This window comes from Typopeltis vanoorti, chromosome 10 (assembly GCF_054136105.1).
Source record: "Typopeltis vanoorti isolate ZY-2024b chromosome 10, IOZ_Tvanoo_1.0, whole genome shotgun sequence".
NCBI lineage: Eukaryota > Metazoa > Arthropoda > Arachnida > Uropygi > Thelyphonidae > Typopeltis > Typopeltis vanoorti.
This window is the reverse complement of record NC_143558.1, coordinates 52,821,748-52,846,608: the sequence shown is the minus strand read 5'-3', so window position 1 is coordinate 52,846,608 and position 24,861 is coordinate 52,821,748. Positions and strand designations below refer to the sequence as shown.

The 24,861-nt window shown below is 35.2% G+C and overlaps 1 protein-coding gene across 1 annotated transcript in view; it reads right to left on the bottom strand.

The window, feature by feature from the left end:
- LOC150102416 (muscle-specific protein 300 kDa-like) overlaps positions 1-24,861 on the bottom strand; it is a 1,203,500-nt gene that overhangs the window by 128,247 nt on the left and 1,050,392 nt on the right. The window contains exon 71 of the mRNA XM_090399574.1: positions 5,594-5,745. Coding sequence (XP_090255700.1) covers positions 5,594-5,745 — 152 coding nt within the window. The remainder of the gene's footprint in view (positions 1-5,593; positions 5,746-24,861) is intronic.

Sequence of the window (24,861 nt, the reverse complement as noted above, 5' to 3'; positions counted from 1 at the left end):
CTAATTGTCCTAAGTGGCACAGCGTTAACAAATAAATGTCTTAGGACCTTAAGAGAAGAAGAACCTCAGAAGCTTTGTTGCATTTGGATTTGGCTCAACCCCGAGGCAATTCTTTTGTACTTAGATAGTACCGCGTGACACCATAGGGCGAACATAACGTAGAGCGCATAATTAACAAAATAATTAATGAAAAAGGGACACAACAACAACGCCCGATTTCGTCCATATCAAAAAGCTTCTGAAAATAGGCACTACATAACCTGCCAAAGATAATCAACATTGAACCTAAATGGAATCATATACGCTTTCTTACTTGTCTCACAATGCTTCTTCTGCCACGAGGAAGGTCACATTAGGAAACGCTGTCCGTTTTTCAATGACACAGGAAGAGATATCCCAATCTAGAACAAACCAGTGACGAAAATCATCACTGTACATGAAGAAAATCAAAACACAGAAGGGAAAAAAAAAAAAAAAAACCTCTCCACTATATTAAATCTCAGAACTGAAAAAAAAAAAAAAATCCAAACTCCGCAAGGAAAGGATTGCTCCGTTTATGACCGCCTGCTAGCCAAAGAGAACCAAAACTCTGATAATGAAGTTTCATAGCACACACATACGAGTATATGAACAGCAGGAAACAACTGGATGAGAATGGATCGTGAGGGAGGAGTGGAGTTGAGAAATTTTGGGAGAGGCCTTTGCAAGGCAGGGGATGTAATACACTGTTGTTATCATCATCTTTCAGAAGAAACTTGCACTCGTTACTCTGCACAAACAAACGTATTGCTGCCACGTGGAATTATTCCAGATGCTCATTGCCTGGAGTAAGACACCGCTGATCAGTGGGAGTCTTAATGCAGCTTGAAAGAGTACCATATTTTGTGTCTGCATAACCGTACATTATCTAATTCACAGCCTATCCGCACAGTAATAATGTACTAAGTTCATAACTAATGGTTGGGACTGTCAGGGCCGACGGAAGCGGGCATGAAGAGCATGCGGGCGCCATTACGATGGGGGCACCGTCGCCAGGGAACGGTTCATAAGTTAATTTTTAAGAAATAAAATTTTTATCATAAAAACAAAAAATTCTTAGAATGATCAATATTAAAATAAATAAGGCCGGATACACCGAATAATAATAATAATAATAAAAAAAGAAGTATATTGCTGCCTCTTTGATCAGCCGGCTGTTTACAATTTTGCAGCTAGAGCAGGCTAAATGCCTGCCTGCAAATGTTGCGTCTACTGCAGTGAAACGGTGAACGGTTTTTATGCGCAGAAACGAATTTTCGTACAAAACATTTGTTTCTAGTCAACCAGTCGTATGGTACGCATCTCAGTAGGCTACTGACAATAGCGCAGTACCGACTACTATTTCGTCTCTGTGTCGTGTTGTGTAATAATTTCTTGTGGGTATAAAACAGAAATGGAATCAAAAATTAAAAAAAAAAAAAGTTATTCGGTGCACAAAATCGTAAGCGTCATGCTGCGAAAGAAGCAGATATTAAGAAACAAACTGGGGCTCTTAATAAATTTGTTAAAATATTAAAATATTCTGATGCAGATTGTAACCAACTAGATACATCAGAAATCAGAGTTGAATAACCGTGCACATCATCCAGTTTGCATGAAAGTACTATTGCAACTATTGAACAAGATAATTGAACAATTTTAATTGAAAAATAGTTAGGATTTAGTCAACTACAACAAGATTTAGTTGTGGCTGACCACGAAACTAACACATTGTTAGTCTCTGTAAATTTAGAAGATCCAGGTGAATGGGGAAATATTGATGAAAAATTCCGAGTTGTTTTAATTGAAATGGGGTCTGTTCAAAAGAAAAATATATTATATCCCAGAGATACATATGGTCGTAAATTTGGCGACACGTATTATAATAGAAAAATGGAAAACGGGAGCTCGTGCCAAGAACATGGCTCATTTATTCCGAAACTTTAAATTCTGTTTTTTGCTTTTGTTGCAAACTTGTCGCACCTACTGAGTCTTGTAGAAGGTTATAACGATTGGAGAAATGTAAGTACAACTTTACATAGACATGAGACTAGTTTAACTCACATGAAAAATTTCTTAAAATGGAAGGAACTTGATAAAAATTAAAAAATAAAAATAAAAATAAACTACTATTGATTGCCAGACTCAACGCATGTATGAAATGGAAAAGAAACATTGGACGAGTGTTTTAGAACGCTTGATTGAAATTATAAAATTCCTTGGTAGCCGAAATTTAGATTTTCGCGGATCATCTGATAAATTATATGAAAGGAATAACGGCAATTTTTTAAAATTAGTCGGACTGTTTGCTATGTTTGATCCCGTTATGGAAAATCAGGTTGAAAGGGCCCTACAACGAAACAATAGGATACACTATTTGAGTAAAGAAAGTCAAAATAAAATATTGGAAACTTTAAGTAACGCAATCAGGGATATACAATTTTATTATCCATAATTTTAGACTGCACACCTGATGCAAGTAAAATAGAACAAATGACCATTATTATTCGCTTTGTTTCCTGTGACAATGGAATTGTCAAGATCAGGGAAAACGTTTTAGGTTTTGCAGATATATCAGATTCCACAGGAGATAGTTTATGTGCAACAATAATGGAACAACTGGAAAAATGGAACATTCCCATTGAAGACGTGCGAGGTCAAGGGTATGACAATGGGGCAAATATGAAAGGGAAAAAATATGGGCTCCAAAATTTGCTTTTGAACAAAAATCCTCTAGCTTTTTACGTGCCATGTGCTGCTCATACTCTAAATTTAATCATTAACGATGATTAAATTTAGAGTATGAGCAGCACATGAGAGTTAAAGTGAATGCAGATACAATTAGTTTCTTTGCAATTATTCAAGAAATATACAATTTCTTTTCATTCTCTTACAAACGTTGGGCAATCCTTTTCAAGTTCGTAAAAAAAATTAACATTGAAACAGCCATCAGAAACGCGATGGGAAAGTAAAATTAATGCAATCCGCCCTCTACGATATCAGTTAGGAGAAATTTATGATGCACTTCTTGAAATTTTAAATAATGAAAATGTTAATAAAGAAACTCAGCATGAAGCACAAACATTATGTGCTAAAATAAAGGACTACAAATTTATTTGGTCGTCTCTAAGTTGGCATGATTTACTTAACAGAATAAACCTTGTGAGTAAAATGCTTCAAGACAAAAATATGAACATTACACTTGCTTTAGAATCTATCGAAAACTTAAAAATATTCTTACAAGAGTATCGATCAGATACAAATTTTAAAGAAGTTCTAAAAACGGCAAAATAACTGAGTGAAGAGGTGGATGGAGAACAAGAATTTAAAACTGGTACGGAAGTTCGACGACGAAAGAAGACACGACAATTTTATTACAAAGCATCATGACGAAACGCCACAATCGCCAGAAGATAAATTTAGAGTGGATGTGTTTTATACACTTCTAGACGTTGCAATGTGTTCGTTAATAGAACGTTTTGAACAACTAAAAACATATTATGATAATTTCAATTTCTTGTATAGATTACTACAAATTAATAACGAAGATTTACGAAAAAATTGTGACGATTTAGAGAATCTCTTGAAGGACTGCGACAATAAAGACGTAAATGCAATAGAACTATATGACGAGTTATGTGCTTTCTGGGATATTTTTCGGAATGATAATTTAAATATTCAAAAGCCCTTTCGATATTCTTAATTTTATTGTGTCTAATAATTTATCTTTCCGATAAATAGCAAGCCTTTTCCAAGTTGAAATTGATTAAAACTTACTTAAGAACAAGTATGTCACAAAAAAGGCTTGTTAGTTTGGCGTTAATAGCTATTGAAAATGATATATGTGCGGAATTAGACGTTAAGACCATTATTTCTAATTTTCTGAATATGAAATCAAAAACCTTAAAATTTTAATAAAAAAATTTCAAGTATATTTATGTAATTTAATTTATTTTCTGTTATTCTGTAAAGATGTTATTTTTTGAATACTTATATTAAATGTTCTAATTATTTCTGAATTTTTATTTTCTCTTCTATCTTGAGTTTCCACTTATAAAAATTATTTTAAAAAAATTACTAGTTACTAAGAATTTAGTAACTTGTAAAATGCAAGACTTTTTTTAAACTTTAGTTCAAATAAATTTTAATTTTAATTCAAATTCATTTTAATTTTGTTAGCGATTCGGGTCGGTGAGAAGGCTATAATCCCTGTTTCATTATATTCAACGATTAAAGTGAAGTGGCTTTATCAAAATTTGCTTTAATTTTTGAGAATTTTTTGAATATACGGGTTTTTAACGATTATCCTGCCTAGTCAACACCCTTCGTTACATTTAGCGAACCAACGTGTGGCTGTTCTGTCAAAATTTATTTAAGAAATTTCAAATAATTTAAATTTTTATTATCGACGTAAAAGAACCACACACTCCCGGATAGTTGCAAGGGGGCTTAAATAGAAATTGCATGCGGGCGGCAAAGACCCTAGCGCCGGCTCTGGGGAATGTCATAAAATAACATCACATTGATGTTACTTGTCAACAAACAAAAACGAAACTTTTACATTTATCTCTCTATATACTTGAGAGATAGAGACACGCATGCACAGTACTATGTGAAATACATCTACACCGTGTTTTAAAGCGAAACTCACTAAGCTCATTAATTTTTTTTCTCTTTTAATAAATCGTCTTTAAAGAGAATCGATTATGTACAAAATAACACAAGAAACGAATACTGCATCTACTTTTTGTATTAACATTCAACATGCGAACACAGTTCCATACCCAGAACGTCCAAAGACTGGAAGTACAGGTTCGCGCCGAGTTAGATTGAAGATAGTTGGGGGGTGGGAATTATATCTATTCATTTTTATATTTTTTTAATTTTTTTTAAATAGCTAAATAAGTAAAATAAAATACCATAAGCTTAATAGTACCAAAATCTCATATTCCAGCTGGGGTGAGTAACTTAACACCAAAAAAAAAAAAAAAAAAAAAAAAAAAAATCTTAATCTAGCAACTGCAAGACAACTTTGACGGTAGTTTATGTTTCTAAGAAAATATTGTACCGGAAAGCATCTTTTACAATATAACTTTCTTTCGAAAGGCATACAGTGTTATATATATATATATATATATATATATAAATCAGCTAACGCCTTTTTATTTCCGTATAGGAAGTGGATTTCGAATCACACAAACTGTGGACATGGACTTTAAAAAATAAGAAAATTTCATCTCTAGTATAAGAGGTTATAAAACTTATTGAAGAAATCCTAAAGTGTGCCCGATCTGTACGTTACCTGTCTTTTGACATATATATACAAGAGATGCCTTTTATGGGCATGGTTTTGCGTTACGATATTAATACCAGAAGCACAAAGTAAAGAAGTGGGCTGGCTAGTACACGAAAAACAAGGAAGGGAAAAAAAAAAGAGCTTCACAATAAATAGCATATTAATTTTCAATTCATAGACCAATGCTAAATATCATAATGAAATAATTAGCATTAGTTTGCAGCGTCACAATGGCAAGAACATAGTTTAAAGCAACCGCTTAGAACCGTGAAAACTTACTTTGAGTACCGCTCGTTCAAACCGCGAACCTCGCCTCGGAGACCTAAAGAAGCAGCCTCGGACGTAGAGTTCAAATAAGCGAGAACACCGGACGAAAGCGAAGCGACATCTGTAATCTGGTCCTTAAGACGTCGTACCTCTGCCAGTAAAGCCTGCAAGAAAAAAAAAAAGAAGGAAAAAAATAGTCACACAAGTTAAGGCGGGAAGAGCGGTGCTAAATATAACAGCTGACTAAGACAACTCCTACTTACTGTCAAGTGTGATATACGATATTGCGTCTTTTTTTCGGCTTTATGTAGTAAAGGGTAACGAAATAGCATATTAATCGCTGTTTTAATGAGTCCTCTAAAACAAATAGAGAACATTAGATTCTCCCAGAAAGAGTTATTTCGATATTTTATTATGATAAAATTATTGAAGATATCGTATTTTTATGCAACTTATTTTGAAATTGAAAGAATTGTGCTCACCGTAGTTAGTTTTTAATTACAGTTAACAATAAATTAATAAATGAAATAAAATTCTTGTGTCCTTACATTTTTCATAAAACGATACTGAACTATGGTTTTCTTAACATGCATTTTATTCCAGTAATGACCCCACTTTTTCATAAAGCAACATTGACCTATAGTTTTCTTAGCATGTATCTAGTAAAACTAAGCTCTTACAAATTACTAATTATATGAAGAGCCAAAGGCTTCAATTCGGCGACATCTTACAGTTTTTGATAGTACACTATTATACTTCACACCAAATTAAAAGTAAAATAGCACAGAGAGAGATTTCATTTAAATCTTACAACTTTTAAATTTCTAACTTCATATATTGATGAGAATAAAAATATCTAATAAAAAATGATACTAACCATTCTTTCGTACTCCCCAGAAAGGATCTCGCTTCCCACCCCCGTCTGGTTGGGAGCGCGCCCACAGTTTGAAAACACTGCGTTAGGCACAAGATTTTAGTATTTAAGCAAATTTAAATGCTTATATTTATACAGTCGTAAATTATTAGTAATTTTGTATTTTAACACACTACAAAGCGTTTAGGGCAAAAAGTCATTTTTCCCGATTACCATATTCCAATTTAATTTTTAATTTTTTCTTTTAAATTAGTTTTAATTTAATTTAAATTTTTTAAGGATTTATCAAATGTGTCACTTGGTGTTCCAATCTCGAAGTGTCCAATTTACGATTGATCTTGGACATTGTTTGGAATTACATTTGAAGCAACTAGGACTTTGCCATCTCTCCCTATGAAACTGGCTAAAGCGCCTTGAGTTGAAAAACTTATAGATATTTTTCGCATCTTAGAAGCGATGAGAACCTAGATCTTTCCAACCAAAAGGAATCATCACTACCGAGTGAAACCAAAGGAAGAAAAATAATAATAATAAAATAAAAATAAAATAAAATAAAATCAGCAAGCGATAGCTTCAGTATACAGTTGAATGATAGTTTCCTTCGCTCGCTAATAACTGCACCGTTTTGATTGGCAAAACGATTCGAATGATAATAGTGATTCTTCCCTGATTTGATAGTATTTATCGATTTGGTATTTATTTAAGATCTCTATTTAAACTTTGTCATTACAAGCTGAACTACTGTACTTTATGTATGCCATAAACAAAGTTCATTGTTATGATAGTAGGGACAGTGGTTTTCGTTCTTAAACTAGACCTAGGTTCAAAGCTGTTTGATGGCAGATTTGTTTCGCTATAATTGAACTGATTTATTGGCAAAACAATTCGAATGATTATAATAATTTCAAACGGATAATGGCAAAAATAGGCAAAACCAAAGTATGCCATAAATAGCGCCAGGTTCAATCGTGATAATATGATGTCGTCGTACATAATGTTATCACGAAATGGACCTTTTTATGATTTGTCTGCAATTATTTCGTGTAGAGATACGGCAATTACTTTTTTGTTTTGCTGTTTTGTAGCAGTGTTGATGTGAAAGGGCATTCACACAGTCCCAAATCTTTTCTGTTCAGTTACACACATCGGAAAAGGCAGAAATCCGTTTACCAGGTAATTGGCATCTTCCGATGTTCTTTCATTCAGTATTTTTTTTTTATATTGAAGAGTATGAGACAAATAGAAAAATAACGACACGCGAAATCCAACAACGCGTGGGTGTGTGTGGGGGGCGCCTACTAGAATAGGAAACCAGAATATCTAATCAGTGTTTGCAGTCTGATATATATATATATGATATAGATTTATAACCCAGAATGCTACTTCATGAATATGTAACTAGGCTTTTTTAACAGAGGATATTATGGAAAGAAACACTCGAGTTTCTCGAAGAAAGAATACTTGCAACTTCTGTCTATAGTAGGTGTGCAATTTGTGAAGAGAAAGGGGAATTATTCTGTTGTCAGGCTTTGGGTTAGATATAGAAGTGATCTCATATGTTAAAAAAGTTAAATCAGCGACGGAATAATTTCCTTATATCCGGGCAACATTTAAACAAATGTTGCTTGGAGGCAAATACAACTAAGTCTGTATTGTTTACAGGTCTATACTGCTTGCTTTCGATCAAGAAAATAGAACGTCAAGCATGCACTTACATAACAAATATCGTTGAACATCTGCTTACTTCTCATAATAATAAAATGGTAGAACATACTTATTTGAAGAGCACGATGAGCTCTATGAATATTAAAAGTGGATGGAATAAACATTCTGTAAATCTCTTGTGAATACTGTAAATATGTCACCGATATAATAAATTATCACGAAAAGACGGACATTTGTAATCAAATATATAGCTCTCAGCACACAAAATGCACTGTATATATTATAAGAGAGACTGAAATTCGACGTCTTTCTGATCCTTTTAAAACACAAACTTGGAAAAAAATATATACGAATAACTAATTTTAAAACATCGGAGAAATAGGAAGGAGAAGACTGAATCAAGAGCAAAACTGAATATCTAATCAGTGTCAACTTTTAAAATTCTGATATATGATATAGATTTATAACCCAGGATGCTACTTCATGAATAGGTAAGTAAAAATTGTGATAATATGAATCACATATCTTTCTTCAGCATAACTACCAGTTCGGATACCAGTGATGGACGCAATGGTATGACTGGCACCTGACATTCCAGTTAGTCCCACATTTCCTCATGCCATGGCGCAAAAACACCTGTAGTATGACACATTGAAATGACAGTGCGCATGTCATTGAATGAGTGTTCCTAAAACTGCCACAAAGTAGACAGTACTGTATTATCCAAAAGGACATTTTCTCATGCATGCTACATATCTACACTCATCCGTGGATTTGGAAAAGCTTGTAGCATGTTTCGTTACTCTACATCACAGACCTTCAACAGTCTACTGATCACCCACGATGTTCTTTACAGCGTAATAGTCTGCAGTATTGATTAATATAGTTGATGTTTTGCTTATGTGAAGACGTGAACCTCTAAACACAAGCTATGGCAGGATTTGAATAAACATGTAATTGCTATGGACATTTCCAGGACATTTGATCAGATCTTGCAGAGATGCCCATTTAAAAATAAATAAATAAATAAAAATTAACTTCCATCTTATAATCCGACGTCCATCCCTCGCGATTGTGTGGTCAGTTTCCTCTCTGACCATTCACTACGTGCTACAATGTACGACTATGTCAGGAGATGCGAGAAACTATCAGGTATTTTAATTCCAGGTAAGTTAGTTGATATCGGTCTTAGTTAGCTCTGGCCATAATTCCAACTAAGCCCAAACCATGTCCTCATAGCTTGGTACTTTCGCCAACATGCTTTCTCTTATACATAAATGGTCTTCTCTGACTGACAAAATCCTATACTGCATATAGTTGCACTTATGATACTTCGCTCCATTCCTCCGCCTCAACTTCATTTGGCAAATCATATATTGTTCGAACATTTCCAACTTAAAAAAAAAATCCCTGACTAATGTTCTGTTTGTCATTCTTCAGGAGAATGAAGGGAACCGCAATACGTTCAGTGCTACCGCCCAACAGTGTAGCTAGGTTTTCAGTGCCCTTGACATATTCGAAACTAAAAGCGTTTTATAGTGTGACAATTTTGATAATTGCTAAAGTATATTGCCATTGGAGCCCTTGATAACTATCCCAAATGTTGAAATGTTCCTATGCCACCTACTGAACATTTATATGTTGTTTCTCTCAAGAAAGTTAGCTTCACTTTCTTGATAATACTTCGATTCTCATAAAAGATTATACACATTAATTTCTAATCAATAATATCCGGACATCCATTCGTAGTAGGGGAATATTGCTATATACAAGCTCATACAAGTATAAAAGGAAGCGCACGGTTGGGCAATCTTCATAGACAAAGATTAACAGCAAAATGGGCCGTACTGAAGAGCTCATCGACTGTTGACGCGGAACTATGATAGGATGACACCTTTGCAACAACTCAGTTCAGGACATTTCTATCCTGCTGCAGCTTCCCCAATGAACTGCAAAGTAGAAACGCATAGGAATAACAGCACAATCGCAACCACATAAAATCACAGAGGGGGAGGGGACGCCGAGTGTTTAAGTATATATGGGGCATAAAATTGCCTGTCGTTGTTACTGAGATCCGAAATGGCTCTGCAAATAACGCTAGCAGTTCATGAATTTCCAAGATCGTGTAGCTGCACACGAGCCTAACATCAGGAAGCACAATAACAAGCGTCGGGTGGAGTGGTGTAAAGCTCACCGCTGTTGGACTCTAGAGCAATGGAAACGCGTTCTTTGGAGTGATTAATCACGTTTTACCACATGACAATCAGATGGACGAGTCTGGAATGGCTTCAGATACCAGGAGAACGCTACCTGTCCGAATGTGTTGTGCAAACTGTGAAGTTTGGTGGAGGAAGAATCATGATCTGGATATGATTCCCGATCACCAGAACTATGGTTCCGGTGACGGGGAATCAGCGTTGCGGCCTTTAATAAGATTCTATACCAGTGCTTCCCAAAGTGTGGTACGCTCATTCCTAGGGGTATGCGAAAGATCGTTTCGAAAGTTTTTCGAAAATTTAATGGTGGGGGGGGGGGGGTACGGGCACTTTTTATTTTATTTATTTTTGCTTTTAGAAATATTTTTCAATTTTTTAAAAAACCGTATTTGCCATATTGTCGCAGATAAGTGCAGTTCTGTTCTATAATTAACTTATAGAACAGACCTGCACTCTGCAATAACTAAAAAAATCTAAAGGATGTTTTAAATAAAATGTCTTGGCATGAATCGATTAACTTCCGTTACAGCCGCGTCTGGTTGACGGCACAATTGTGTTCTAACTTGCGCGGTTCAAACTGTTTACATTAAATTAAAAGTTTAAATTCAAAGAGTTCGAAACACGCGGTCGGAACTATCTGCTAAATTTCATTCGTATTATTATTATTTTTTTATTATTATTGAAAATATAAATTTCATTATTTATTTCTACTGGGTTTGTTTTATGTATGTTGTGTATTTTATGTATTGGGTTTGTTTAACTAAAATTGTATTTAAAAATTAAAAATACCATATTTCAATGTTAAAAAGTAATTATTCGTGTTTAATGTATAATAATTTGTATTTAATTTATAAGAAAATATTATAAATTTTCCAAGATTGTCTTCATCTGAGAGGGGGAACGTTAGTGTTACTAAAATTTTAAAAGGGATACACGGGTACAGAGAGTTTGGGAAACACTGTTCTATACGATTCTGTAGGCTTCTAAGTTTATGGCAACAATTCAGTGAAGGCTCTTTCCTATATCCACGCGACAATGACCCCGTGTCCACATAGTGAGTTCTGCGCAGGAAAAATTTGATGAAATGAGTGTTGAAGAACTTGACTGGCTTGCACAGCGTTCTTATCTTAACCCCATCGAACACCTTTCAGCGACTGCGAGTCAGTGCGAATCGCCTGACATTAGTTACCGACTTCACTAATGCTCTTCTAGAAAAATGGAAGAAATTAGCGCAGCAAGGTACCAAAATCTAGTGGAAAGCCTTCACAGAAGAGTGAACGCTGTTATAGCAGCAAAGGGTGGACAAATTCCATAGGTCTTTCATGAGTGAGAGTTGTGATGAGGAAAATAGCTTCACCAGTATTTTCCTTTTCCTTATTACTTCTAAACTGATAGCCTTTTACAAATCTTAAATCCGTCTTAAAATTTCTTGATAGTATCTAGAAGAGGATGAGCTGGTTGAAAGATGACTCCCTCAATGATGTACGTATTCCAACCAATTTCTCACAGACGTCAGATTTATGCCTTTTCTTTAATTCCATTCGTCATCTGAAGTGAGATTCACAGTTCACCTACGAAAACGTGAGCAGCTGATTTAAGCACTCATTAACTGTTCCACTTCAAGTCAACCGAGCTACCTTTTCAATTTTTTTCTCCTACTCTTTTAATCCACCTGCCTCTTGTTCTCTGGAACAGCCAAGGGTGTCCACGTGAAAAACACATCGTTGTGGAATTTAATTAACTGTTCTTTGCGTGCAGCAAATGCAAAGGAGTCATTTTCATAAACCTTTGACACATGAAGCGTGCAGGCATCCTAAGAAAAATTTTTGTGTTCGCCACTAACATGACTTAAACTTGCCATGAAGCAAGGAACAAAGTACTTCATCCCCCCCCCCTTTGTTAACGAAACTGTTTAAGGGGCCAACAACCTTACTTTACAATGTTCTTCAGCAATAATGGCAGTTAGTCATCACAGTATTGAATTATGACAATAATATGACAGGTTGCAAGAATGCAATATGAAGAACCTGATAAGTAGGAAAGGGCAGAAGCTAGTGTAAGAGTGATGGTAGTGGAATGCATCACTAACGGAGTGTGCAGACAATGAATAAGCTTAAGATATTATTATTATTATAATTAAGTAATTATAATACGCCTGATGAAAGCTGATGATGAAGGTATTCTAGAAGCCTGGAGTAAATGCTTTGAAAAACTGCCAAACAAGCAGTAGCAACACTGTGGTAGGAAACACTCCACAGAAATGCATATCAATACCTGAGTGGAAAAAGCCACCAAAAACCTGAGATGTAGAAAGGCAGTTGGAGTAGATATTCGACCAGAAATGCTCAAATAGGGAGGTATAACGGTTTTTTTTTTTTTTTTTTTTTTTTGCAGTGGCTGTTCGACATAATTCAGAAGGCCTGGTAAGAGGATCAAATTCCAGATGATCAGAGTAGAACTTGCATAGTATTCATCTATAAAAGGGAAATATAACTGAACGTCAGAATTATAGAAGAATTTCTTTACTGAGTGTTTCTTGTAAGATTTATGTCGGTGCATTTGAGAAATGGCTCTAAGAAAAAATTGTGGAAGGAAGGTTTGGAAAAGAACAAGCTGGATTCGAGCCAGATAGAAGTTGTCAAGATCAGCTTTCTACTTGGCCACAAATAGCTGAGAAATCTTAGGAATATAACATGAATATGCATTTAAGTTTTGTAGATCTGTAAAAAGCATATGACAAGGTGTGCCAAGAGAAAAGCTGTTTAAAAAGTTGTAGTTAAATTTAAGTTTAAATGGGACATTATATCGAGCAATACATTACATATTTGAAATCTATGTCAGCAGTTAAAATCGAAGGAGGTACAACAAGGGTGTTTGATGTAAATTAGATGCGAGATAAGGGCACACATTATCTCCATTGTTATTCTCATCTGTATGGATCACGCTATGAAGGAAAATGGTGTTAAACCTAATATCGATATTAGAGATGTTCTCAGCTTTTTACTTCATGCAAATAATGCTATACTTCTAAATTAATCCAGTACAAATCTGCATGATTCACTGACTATATTGAATAGCTGCTGTGATATATTTGGTATGAAAATCAGCAATAAAAAGACGACAATGAAAATAAGCAGAAACATCAACTGCATTCTGAATGAAGAAACTACGGAACAAGTAAAACATTTTAGTATTTAGTGAAGATGGCAAATTAAATATAGAAATAGTTAAGAGAATTAGCAAAGCTGGTATCGCAAGAAGTCAACTGAATAAATTTATATGGAATAAGAGAAATTAGTCAAAATACTAAACTAGCTGTACACAAGACAGTATTCAAACAATTGTAACTTATGGAGCAGAGAGCTGGGTTAGAAATAAAAACACTTAATCAAAGACTGGATGGAGACTACGGATATGACAGTTCTGAGAAAGATTAAGGGAGTGAACAAATGGCATCGCATTAAAAATAAGGATATTAGGAAAGAACTTGATGTTGTTTATTAGAAATGTGTTATCAGAGCTGATCTCAGGTGGTATGGTCACTTAAACAGAATGGGAGAGGGAAGATTAGCAAAACAAGTGTTCTTTGCCAAGTTGGCACGAACAAAAAAAGACTCAAAGGGAGACCAAGATGGATTGATACAGTAAGAAGTGTATTAGAAAACAAATATAAGATATGATAATATTAGTCTTGAAAGATAACACTTAATCTGGAGGAAAATTATTGATAAGACGTTACTAAAGATGAACTGTTCATGTGGTACTACTATAATATCCTGTAACCCCCCCCCCCCCTTCATCAAGGGTATTCGATTATTATTATTATTGTCGGCCTTTTATCATCAGGCTTAAGTCTATCTCGGGTGGCAACAGCATAAACTCCGTGAATTACCCATGAGAATCGAATATAGGTATTTTTTAAATGGAATGGTACGTTCAATGTGTTGCTGTTCTTCCAACTTGCGCTATGGAGGCACTTAACGTAAGTTTCGTTATCCCATTTATATAAGCTCAATTTTTTTTTCATATTTTTATACATATTTGTAAACAAATAACAGCATCGTGAGACACCAAGTGTTACATGTCACTAGTCATTTGTTTCATGCAGATCAGGTGATAATGCTTCGAATACATTTTAAATGTAGTTTTCCGATGAATGAGATTTTATTTATTTCATCACCCTCATCCCTTGATCTAACACACTTTCTTCTCCCTATCCCAAAATTGCTCATTACATCAAGGGTTTAATTGTATTTGATTTGCCATATAATGCAATCACAACTAAATCATTTTGCACCGAAGAGAATTTTAACGTCGATATTAATTATCATTTTATTCAGAAATAGGCGAAGTCAATAACAATATAAATTTAGAATACACAAAAAAGTGATCGAAAATAAAGCACCTAGACTGTAGCTGGGTAAACTGCAATGTCAATACTGCTACGTGAAATGCACCTAAAATCTTACCACACGATTCTGTCTTCTTTAAATATTCTACCATAATTACATACCACACCTTGTTCTTTGATAAACTACCACTAAATTCCCATGATAGAAGTGACGGAAAGATTTGATGCAGTTTGACCTTTAGCTATCTTTCCAGCAATCCACCCAGCAGGCGGGCGCGGTCTTCAAACTATAAAAGCCAAGTGTTATAAGCGTTGTTAGCAAGAAGGAGAGAGAGAGGGAGGGAGGGGGTGGGGAAGGAAAGTTATCTATTTTTCTCTCAAGTCGCAAACATTCAAAAGAGAAAAATTTTAGAAAATACTTGTGGGGAAAAGACATAATTAGGATTTCGAACTCTATATGAAATTAAAAAAAAAAAAAAAGAAAAAAAAAAAGAATGACGATCTATTTTTATGGGGGGGGAGGGAGAATGGTAGAAAATGTTTGTTTAGATATATTACTATAAAGCTGGAATGCAAAATACAGATATAGTTACAAAACATTATAAGCATATATACAAACTGAATTTGAAAGGCCCAAAAGATGTTCATGTATTTCAGTTTTGCCCAATTACTGGTAAGTTTTGTTTTTACTTTTCTTTCAGTTCGTATACAGTACGCTGTATCTCCTATTTCATTACTTACGGAAAAAATTAAATCATCTGGCTCACATTTTCTCCGATTCTGCAACGATCTCGATATATGTCCCCTTGCCAACCGTATAATATGTAATGCTTTCTGTGATTTTATGCAAGGAAGCAATCAGAACTTTGTCCGATCTGAATACAAAAAAAAAAAAAAAAAAAAAAAACGTTATGCATTTGTGTTCCAGAACCGACTCCCGTTTTATGTGGCGCTTTTTTTTTTTCTTCCATATTACACTGCTATTTATCTCCTAGCCCGGAAATTAGCTCATACAATACACAACTTATTATTGCGAAAGGCGTCAAATTTTTTGTAATCAAATTATCGTACTAAATTAATGCCAATTCTTTAATTCTTTCCATTATGGAGTATTCCATTAACAGTCAACTTCTCACTTCCTGATAAAACTCTCAGCTAATAAATGTTCACCAGTATGGAGTTCGCAAATATCGATCGACTGGGAATATTTCTCACCGTCCACCTTTGGGTAACTGCCATGGAAAATTTTAGAAAAATCTTAACTCGCATTTGAACGGGTTTGGTAGAAAGGCTTATTAATAAGTTTTCAATTTATAAACCATCTTCTCTTTTTCAAGTGGATTTTTTTTTCCCCTGTTCGCATATTAGGTGTGATGAAGGATAGATCTTTATCTTCAAGCTTTGTAACAAATGCTGGGGTATTAGAAGGCTTCATTTATTTATCTACTCTCTCTCTCTTTCTTTTGTTCTACCTTCTGTATGTCAGCGATTTTCTTCAACTGACCGAAGTTTCAAATCACAGTTTTGAAATGACAGAATGCGGAACTCCTCTTTCTCATTTCACAACCTCTATTCAAATGAATAAGACTTCTGCAACATTAAACAAAAATCATCATTAGAGTGCTTCAGCATGTGCCAAGGTAGTCGCAGCCCATCATAAAAACGTGGAATATCTGGTTGTAAAGTCACAAATTCTATTCTAAGCTGCAGCACGTGACATCTGGCAAAAGAAAATAAATAAATAAATAACTACTTGAAAAGAGCCTGAAGCAGAAAACTTGTTTTCTGCTATATTAACAGTCGACCTTTCTGGTTATTCGTCTAAGCTATAAAGATCTTGAGATCAGTCTTCTCCTCCAACTCTTGTATAGATCACAAAGATAAATCACTTCCTACTACATTAAAAACAGCTCAATTCATACCTTGTCACCTTTCACACAGAAAGACGGAAATAATCCTGAACAGTTTAGATATCGACTAATTTCCTGGTCTCAGTGATACCCGAATCGCTTAAAATTTGCAATCCAAAATTAATGCTAATCCCATATCGCTTCTACAAATAATTCATATATATTTGCTATCGATTCGATGGAGCTGATAGCAAAGCCAGAGATGGTTCCAGACTGTGGAACATTCTGTGAACCATCGAACGACTAACATGCAACCATCTGCCTACCTACGCATGGCTTTGGCTGACCTCTAGGCTTACGATGGCGCCACCTGAATTCATGAATTAAATGATGTCTTGTAGCTATACCCAAGAATTATGCTATCAAGAAATGTCTTGATCTCACTCTAAACCTGCAATGGAAAATACTCCAAAACGCCAGCGTTTATGCCGTGGTCATTTGCATATACTGCTGACAGCGCCATACATTTGCATACGATAACAAGACTCAGAGTCACTTTTTTCATAATGTTTCTAACTTCCATGTTTTTTTTTTCTCTTTGTCCCCAGAATTATCGCGAATTTTTCTCTTTGTTTCTTAATTTATGGAAACCAATATATGTTATAATCTGTCTTCCGGTCTTGAAATCGTTGGTTTTTTATCTACATATTTCTTCACCGTCCGCGTGGTTAGCCAAGTGGTTACTCACTCCGCATCCATATGCGTGGGAAAGGAGTGTCCTGCGTTCGATTCTCGTCGCTGACGTAAGGAGCAAAGGATCTTTCTCAGACATAGCCAAGTTAGCAGGTCTTGGGCGTGGACTGCAGGGTTTTTCTCCCCAGTTTATCAGGATTTTTCTCCCGCAAAGCTGGCAAACCGGTCTTAAGAACACAACAATTCACAGACAATTACACATAGTTGAGAGTAACGACCTCACCTCGTAGTGAGTTATGAAACCGTAAAATGGGAGGCCAAGGCCCTACATGGGGGCTGTAGTGCCGAAGAAAAATATCTCTTCACCATTATCAAAGTGCTCTTTAGGAAATCTAATTTCACATATTTCCCCCTGAACGTTAATGACTTTCTCATCATCATCATGCTATCTTGTATTAGGTCTGTTGAGTCTGTTACGGACTCATTCCGACTTTTATATTGTCTTCCAACTGATCTCTTCCCTACGGATTTGTATTCAAGGATTTGTTTGGTGATTCTACTGTTGTCCATCCTTCCAATGTGCTGTTTCGATTTCCATTTATAGTTATGGATATATTCTATTATTGGTTGTTCATTCATTTCTTCCATGATTTTTTTATAATCTAACAAGGTGTATCCTGCGGTTCTCCTCATAAATCTAATTTCTCCTGCAGTTATTCTTCTCACATCTCCTTTTTTGATCGTCCATGCCTCACTTCCAGAAGTCAGCACTGGTCTTGCTAATGTTTTATAAGCTCTATTCTGAGTATTGCAAGTTTATTTTTCACTTGGTTAGACTATAATAAATTTAGATTAATCCTTTATCCAAGTGTGAGCAAACAAAGTTTGCTCCTGAAAATATTTTCAGGACTGGGGTAAGGTGGTACAACACCGGGGAACTCGTTGCAAAGGTGGAGCAAGCTAACATCACTCCTATCCTTCGAAGGTTTAAAAACTTGATTTATAATATTTGAAATTTCCATATTAATTTTTTTTTTTATTGTTAGATTAGGATGATGGATAGAGTACTGTAGAACAATTTCAGAGGTTGCAAGTATAGCCTGATCATCTGCAAACAGTACTGTGTCGATATTAGTGCGTTTGTTAATTGGGATATAACCATGTACTGTGAGTCTCCAATACCTTACTATAGAATTAATATAGATTGAGAAGAGAATAGGTGATAGGCTACAGCCTTGCCTTACTCCCCTGTTTATAGGTTCCCAATCAGAGATTCTTCCATGAACTTTTACTGCAATCATGTTGTCTGTATATGTATCATGGATCGCTTTAATTAGATGATGAGGGGAAAAAAAAACACATATTATCTTCTTTTGTTCAACATACTACTTTTCCCTATGTAGCTTGTTTAACAGATAGCTCCTTTCTCAAATCACTTTCTAATATATGTTCAGTTTTTGCCTTTTCTCTAACTACCTTCGTGGACGCTGATCCATCGAAATGGCGGCCGTTATCCTCCTACTCTTCTCTGTAAAAACATGAGCAACATCCGCATACAGTTGAATTCCTACTCACCTAATATTTCTCCTCTTCCTTTTTCGTCGTCCTTCCTTTCTTTGAAAATTGTTTCCTCATATTGTTTCTTCCAAGTAGTACAACTTTAAAACTTATCACTGTTGAAGAAACATATAAAGTGGTTTCTTTCAGCTTTTTAAGGGAACCAAAAACTTAACAGTTTGTTGGGGGAAAGGAGAGGCGACAGTTTTTTCGTCGCCCCTCCTTTCCCCCCAAAATTGAATCCACTGTTGGGTTTTCTGGAGAAAATTTACAATAGATGCTGGACTACATTCACTCTGTTGATAACTTATTTTTAACGGTATTACAACACTAAATGTACTAAGCTATAAAAAAGATGTTTATTCACTGACTTATATTTCGCTGGATTTCAAACCTGCATCTTCAGAGTACACTATATGTTAGTTAACACGCTGTAATGAGTAAGTGAAACAATTCAAATTATAACCGACAAAAGATCCAAAGTCATAATTTGGGGCCCTCTAATGTTGTAAAAAAAAGTATTAGAGCTATGTTGGAGTTGATTTTAAGATAACGCCTACCAAATTTTTAGAAAATTAATGCAATCATAATTGCTCAGGTTAGAAGAATGCCTCATGAAGATCTTTCAACTTATTAGATTCCAAATGTCACAAAAAATCATTCCTTGGTTTCTGTTGTGACTGGATTACTATCGTAGTCTTTTTGATGTTGAGGCTATATAGTTGTCTTCTATGTAAGGCATGGAGCTCTTGTCCCATCGAATATTGTGGCGAGTGTGGAAGAATTGGCCTGAACTATTTTCTCTGTTGTTATTGACGTCTCCAATATGCTCTAAATTATAGATACTAAGAAATTATATACTTGGTTTAATCTTTTATCCAAGTGTAAGCAAACAAAGCTTGCGCTTGAAGTATTTTCAGGACTGGGGCAACTCGTATATAGAAGCTAATGACCTCATATCACTTGCCTTAGTATGCTCCTTTTGTCTAATTTCGAAACTTAGATGTTTGTCCTATGTAAGCAAGGCCAAAGAACATGGAACACTGTAAACCCCACGATGTTTGTTAAAAGGGTTGTAATCCTTAGGCGAACGTAACAGTGCTCCATGTGTTTCTGTTTTTTATTTTTATATAACGGTTCCTATATATTCGGTTTTTAGTTATGTAATGGTTCATGTTTACCGCTTATTGTATACAATGCCGGCTCTAGGGGGTTCTGGCGCCCCAATGCAATTTAAATTGAGCGGCTGTTCTTTTTTTTTTTTTTTAAATGTAGTTAAAATAAAAAATCAACACATATTTTTATATAAAATTGTGTACTTTGAAAAATATAACACAGCAAAAAATCGCAAAACATACAAAAATACACATAGACTAGAATTACAGATACATAACTTGCCGATTACTGGCTATGAGCTATTATAACTAGAGATGTACAAACTAGAAAAAAATGCGCAATGCCAAGAATCATTTAAAAGTTTGCTTTTCTTGATTTTATTGTTATGTGACACCTCCAGGGAGTCCAAAGACTCATCGAGGGAGAGTGTGCCAACAGCATCGAACGAATGAACCCCTTCCAACTACTAATCGCGCTCAAACTTGCTTAACTTTTTGTGTGAGCTATTAGTAGCAGAGGCACTACCAATCGATCAACCTTTGCTGGCAATTCTTGATTTTTATGGAAGCAAATTCGTTTAAAATTTCACTTGTTTCTAGTTTCTCACAGATATCACCTTCTATTGAGATACTTGGCAGTCCAACCAGTCTTTCATATGGAATACTAGATCTTAGATATGTTTTTATTAGTTTCAGTCTTGAAAATGATCGTTCACCACTTGCTACTGAAACTGGAAGTGTCACAAATATTCGAAGAGAAATGCTTAAATTAAAGACGCTTTAATTTAAGCATTTCTCTGCAATATTTTCAGTGTTCATTAGAATTTGTATTTCATTATATAATTCGGTGGCATAAATATCCTTTTCTTCACCATCAATTAACGCAACTTGTAAAACATCACACACGGTCAACTTCAGTTTCAACTTGCCAAACTCTCGCGCTTTGTGTACAATATCATCTCCGTGTAGAATATTCAATCTAATAGACAAGCTTAGGTGTTAAACGTTATTCATAACTTATTTTTAAGTATTGCAGCACCAAGCGAACTAAATTAAAAAAAATATTTTTATTCACTGGCTTATATTTCGCTGGATTTCAAACCAGCATCTTCAGAGAACACTATATGTTACACTCAACACGCTAAAATAAGTGAAACAATTCAAATTGTAACGGACAAAAACATGTTTTTTATAATAATAAAAAAGACACACTTTTTTATATAATTTAGTTCGTTTGGTGTTGTAATACAATTAAAAAGAAGTTACAAATAAGTTCATCACGTAAGCATGTCTATTACATTGCTTTCACTCTGAATAAATACAGCTAAACCCATCAAATGAACATTTAAATTTAAATTTGAATAAATAATCTGTATAAATCAAGTCCCAAACTGGATAAATAAATACATTTTTTAAAATTAATCATTATTATTATTTAAAAAAAAAATCTTATACATCGTTTGAAAATTCACGAATTTCAATTCGGAAATGTCCTGAGAGAAGCATTCTTCCAGTCTTGTTATGCGATTCTTTATGATGTAAAGGTTACTCAAAGTTCTTACATTTTTAAGCCGACGTTAAAGGTAATGACAGCACATTCTTAACCTAGATTTGTCGGAGAGAGCGAGAGAAGAGAAAATTCGATGAATACAGCGCTTCAGAATTAAACTTTTATAAGGTGAACGAAATATTCTTCCACACACCCACTTCTCGACATGAAATATTGATTTCTCATATTATTGCTTTCGTTTTCTTATAAATTATTAGTTGCAGTAACAAATTCATCAGTGACTGCTCGTGCCAAAAAATCCAAAACCTGCAGTTAAGTTAAATGCTAGGCATGTTTTATCGCTTATTCTTTGCTTAAATATATAGTTGAGTTGTGTGTGAGAGAGAGAGAGAGAGAGAGAAAATTTAAAATTTTATAAAGTATCATCTAGCAAGTTATTTGTTGATTAATCCACTATACAACATTGTTGCAATTACGCGGGGATTTAACTACATAAGAAAGCGCACACACACACACGCACACAAAGAAATATAGTTAAATGTTACTACATAATCGGTTTATACACGGGTGGTCTGAAAAGTTCTCGGCCTAACAATGAAAAAAAGAATTTATAATTTCAAAATTATTTTTATTTTTCAATATAATCTCCCTTAAGACTAATACATTTATCCAGCGACATTATTCCGTCCCTATAGTGGTTCTCAGTAAGATCAAAAGGTTGGCCGATTGGTAGAGCCTCTGCTACTAATGGCTCCCGCAAAAAGTTAAGCAAGTTTGAGTGCGGTTAGTAGTTTGGAAGGAATTAAATCGTTCGATGCTGTTGGCACACTCTCCTTCGATGAGTCTTTGGACTCCCTGGAGATGTCTAATAATAATAATACCCCTCTATAGCTGCAATCGCCTGTTGATTCGAAGGAAAACACTGACCAGCGAGGAAGAGTTTTAGTTTTGGGAAGAGATAGAAGTCAGAGGGGAGCCAAATCTGGGGAATAGGGTTAGTAGTTGGAAGGGGATCAATCGTTCGATGCTGTTGGCCCACTCTCCCTCGATGAGTCTTTGGACTCCCTGGAGGTGTCACATGATAATAATAATGTTCCAACAATTCATAGTGCAGATCCCTGAATTTTCCCATTGCCAAAATACCTTTGTTGGCAGATGCATTGTCCTGATGAAAGATGATTTTTTTTCTTCTGCAAAAAGCTATTCTTACGATTTTTTTTGTCTGGTTCTGGTTAAAAGATCGGAATAATATACCCCGGTTATTGCTTTACCCATTTCAAGATAATAAACAAAATGCCTTTAACATCCCAAAACACCGATGCCATGATCTTTCTTGCTGATGGAACCAACTTTGCCTTCTTTGGCGCTGAACAACCTGCTTCTGTCCACTGTTTTGACTGCTGTTTGGATTCTGGTGTGTAATGGAGAATCCAAGTCTCATCCATAGTAATAAATCGACGTATAATAAATAAATCACTTTAATTCTTGTTAAAACGCTCCAAGCACTGTTCAGAGATTTTCATGCGAGTGCGTTTTTGATCTGCTGTGAGCAAGCGCAACACCCATCTTGCGCAAAGTTTTTTCATTTGCAATTCTTCATGCAAAATATATCCCACACGTTCTTTTGAAATGCCTATAGTCTGAGCAATTTCACGCACTTTGACTCGCGGGTCATCCAATACCATATCGTGCACTTGATCAATGATTTCTGGTGTTGTTACACTTTTTGGACGTTCTTCACGTAGATCATCTTCAAGACTGGTACCGCCACGTTTAAACTCGGCAGCCCATTTCTTAATTGTCGAAAACGAAGGAGAAGAGTGCCCATAAACTTATGAACTTCGAATGGATTTCTTTTGGAGTTAAATCTTCTTTTACAAAGAAATTTTAACCGCACGAACTCAATTTTATCCATTTTAAGGAATACAGACAGCACTTTTGCTTCAGACAGCTGTATAAAACAAACTACTTGATAGAATGACTTGCAATTTCACATGGATGCTTATGGCAGATGTACTAACTTAAAAAAAAAATCTTGCCAATAGTGTTGCCATCTATGGTTGAGGACCAGGGCCGATCCGAGAGTATCTGATGCCCCTAGGCAAAGAAAATTTAGGCGCACCTATACAGTGGCGTGTTGGTAAATTTTTAACAACCAGCTCGCTTTATGAAAAATTTGATTCTTCACAAAGTTCTATTGTATCTTCAGATGTCTTTGTTCCTGCTTCTTCAAATTTTGTCCTTTTAATGTTTAAGAAGTTTCGTTCTATTTCATTTTTTCAACTAACGGCTATCCGCTTTTTCGACCGCAAAACTCTAACAGTGATTAAAATTATTTTAATTATTAAAAAAAAAAAAGAAAAAACCGAAATAAAAACATACATTAAAGAAAAGTTTCCTATATTACCTACAACTTACCTATTATCAAATGAACTCCTGAACAAAAACAATGTAACATTAATATTACCACTCGTAGTCGACCAGAGACTGTAGCCGTCGCAACGAATTTTTGTATTTATCGATAGTGCAACAATGTTGCATTTCCAAGAACTTAATGTTGTAAGTTCTTGGAAATTCGCCAAAAAATAAGGCATTATTGTTTATTCAAATACCCAGTTCGGGAGTTTTGATAACATGTTTGTGTTTTAATGAATACAGACATTGTTTAGTAAATAAAATCATTTCCAAATTCCCGTTCGTAAATTGAGTTTGTGTTTTGTGAATTCTCCTTTATGCATTTATTTTTGATAATAATAATAATAATAATAATAATAAATAAAAAAAAAAAATCAGCTAACGCCTTTTTATTCCCGTATATACGGGAGTAGGCGAGGCCATTTAGCCCTATCTAACTTTTGGAGACTGAGTGGGCAGTTCAATCTCCACTGGTACCCAATCAGAGACAGATGGCCCAAGGCTATCACTAATTAAGCGGTACACAGTGAAGAGAGACGGCTCAAATGTGCCGCCATCTCGTGGTCTCTAACCCTAACACAATATATTTAATGTCTGAAATAATGTGGGTTCTACGGTCGATTTTCTTGAGTTTACAGGACGAAAAACCCGAGTTTCCGGGAGGAAAAACCTGCTTGCCCGTGCCAGAGATCGACTAACTCGGGAACCGGTCGAAAAAAGGCTTAGAAAAATTTCCTCTAGTCGCCGACTAGACTCGAAACCAAGACTTCCTTCGTGCGGCCTAGCGCGGTGGTGTGCAAACGCCACATCCACTGAGCTACACAGGCTCAGTGTACACGAGATGGCGTCACTTATTAGCTGTTTCTTCACTGCATGCCGATTAAATTACTGATAGCTTTGGGCCAGCTATCTCTGACTACCAGTGGAGATTGAACTGTCCACTCAGTCTCTAAAAGTAAATAAAATGACCTCACCTATTCCTTTTACAGGAATAAAAGGGGTTAGCTGATTTTTATTTATTTATTTATTATCTA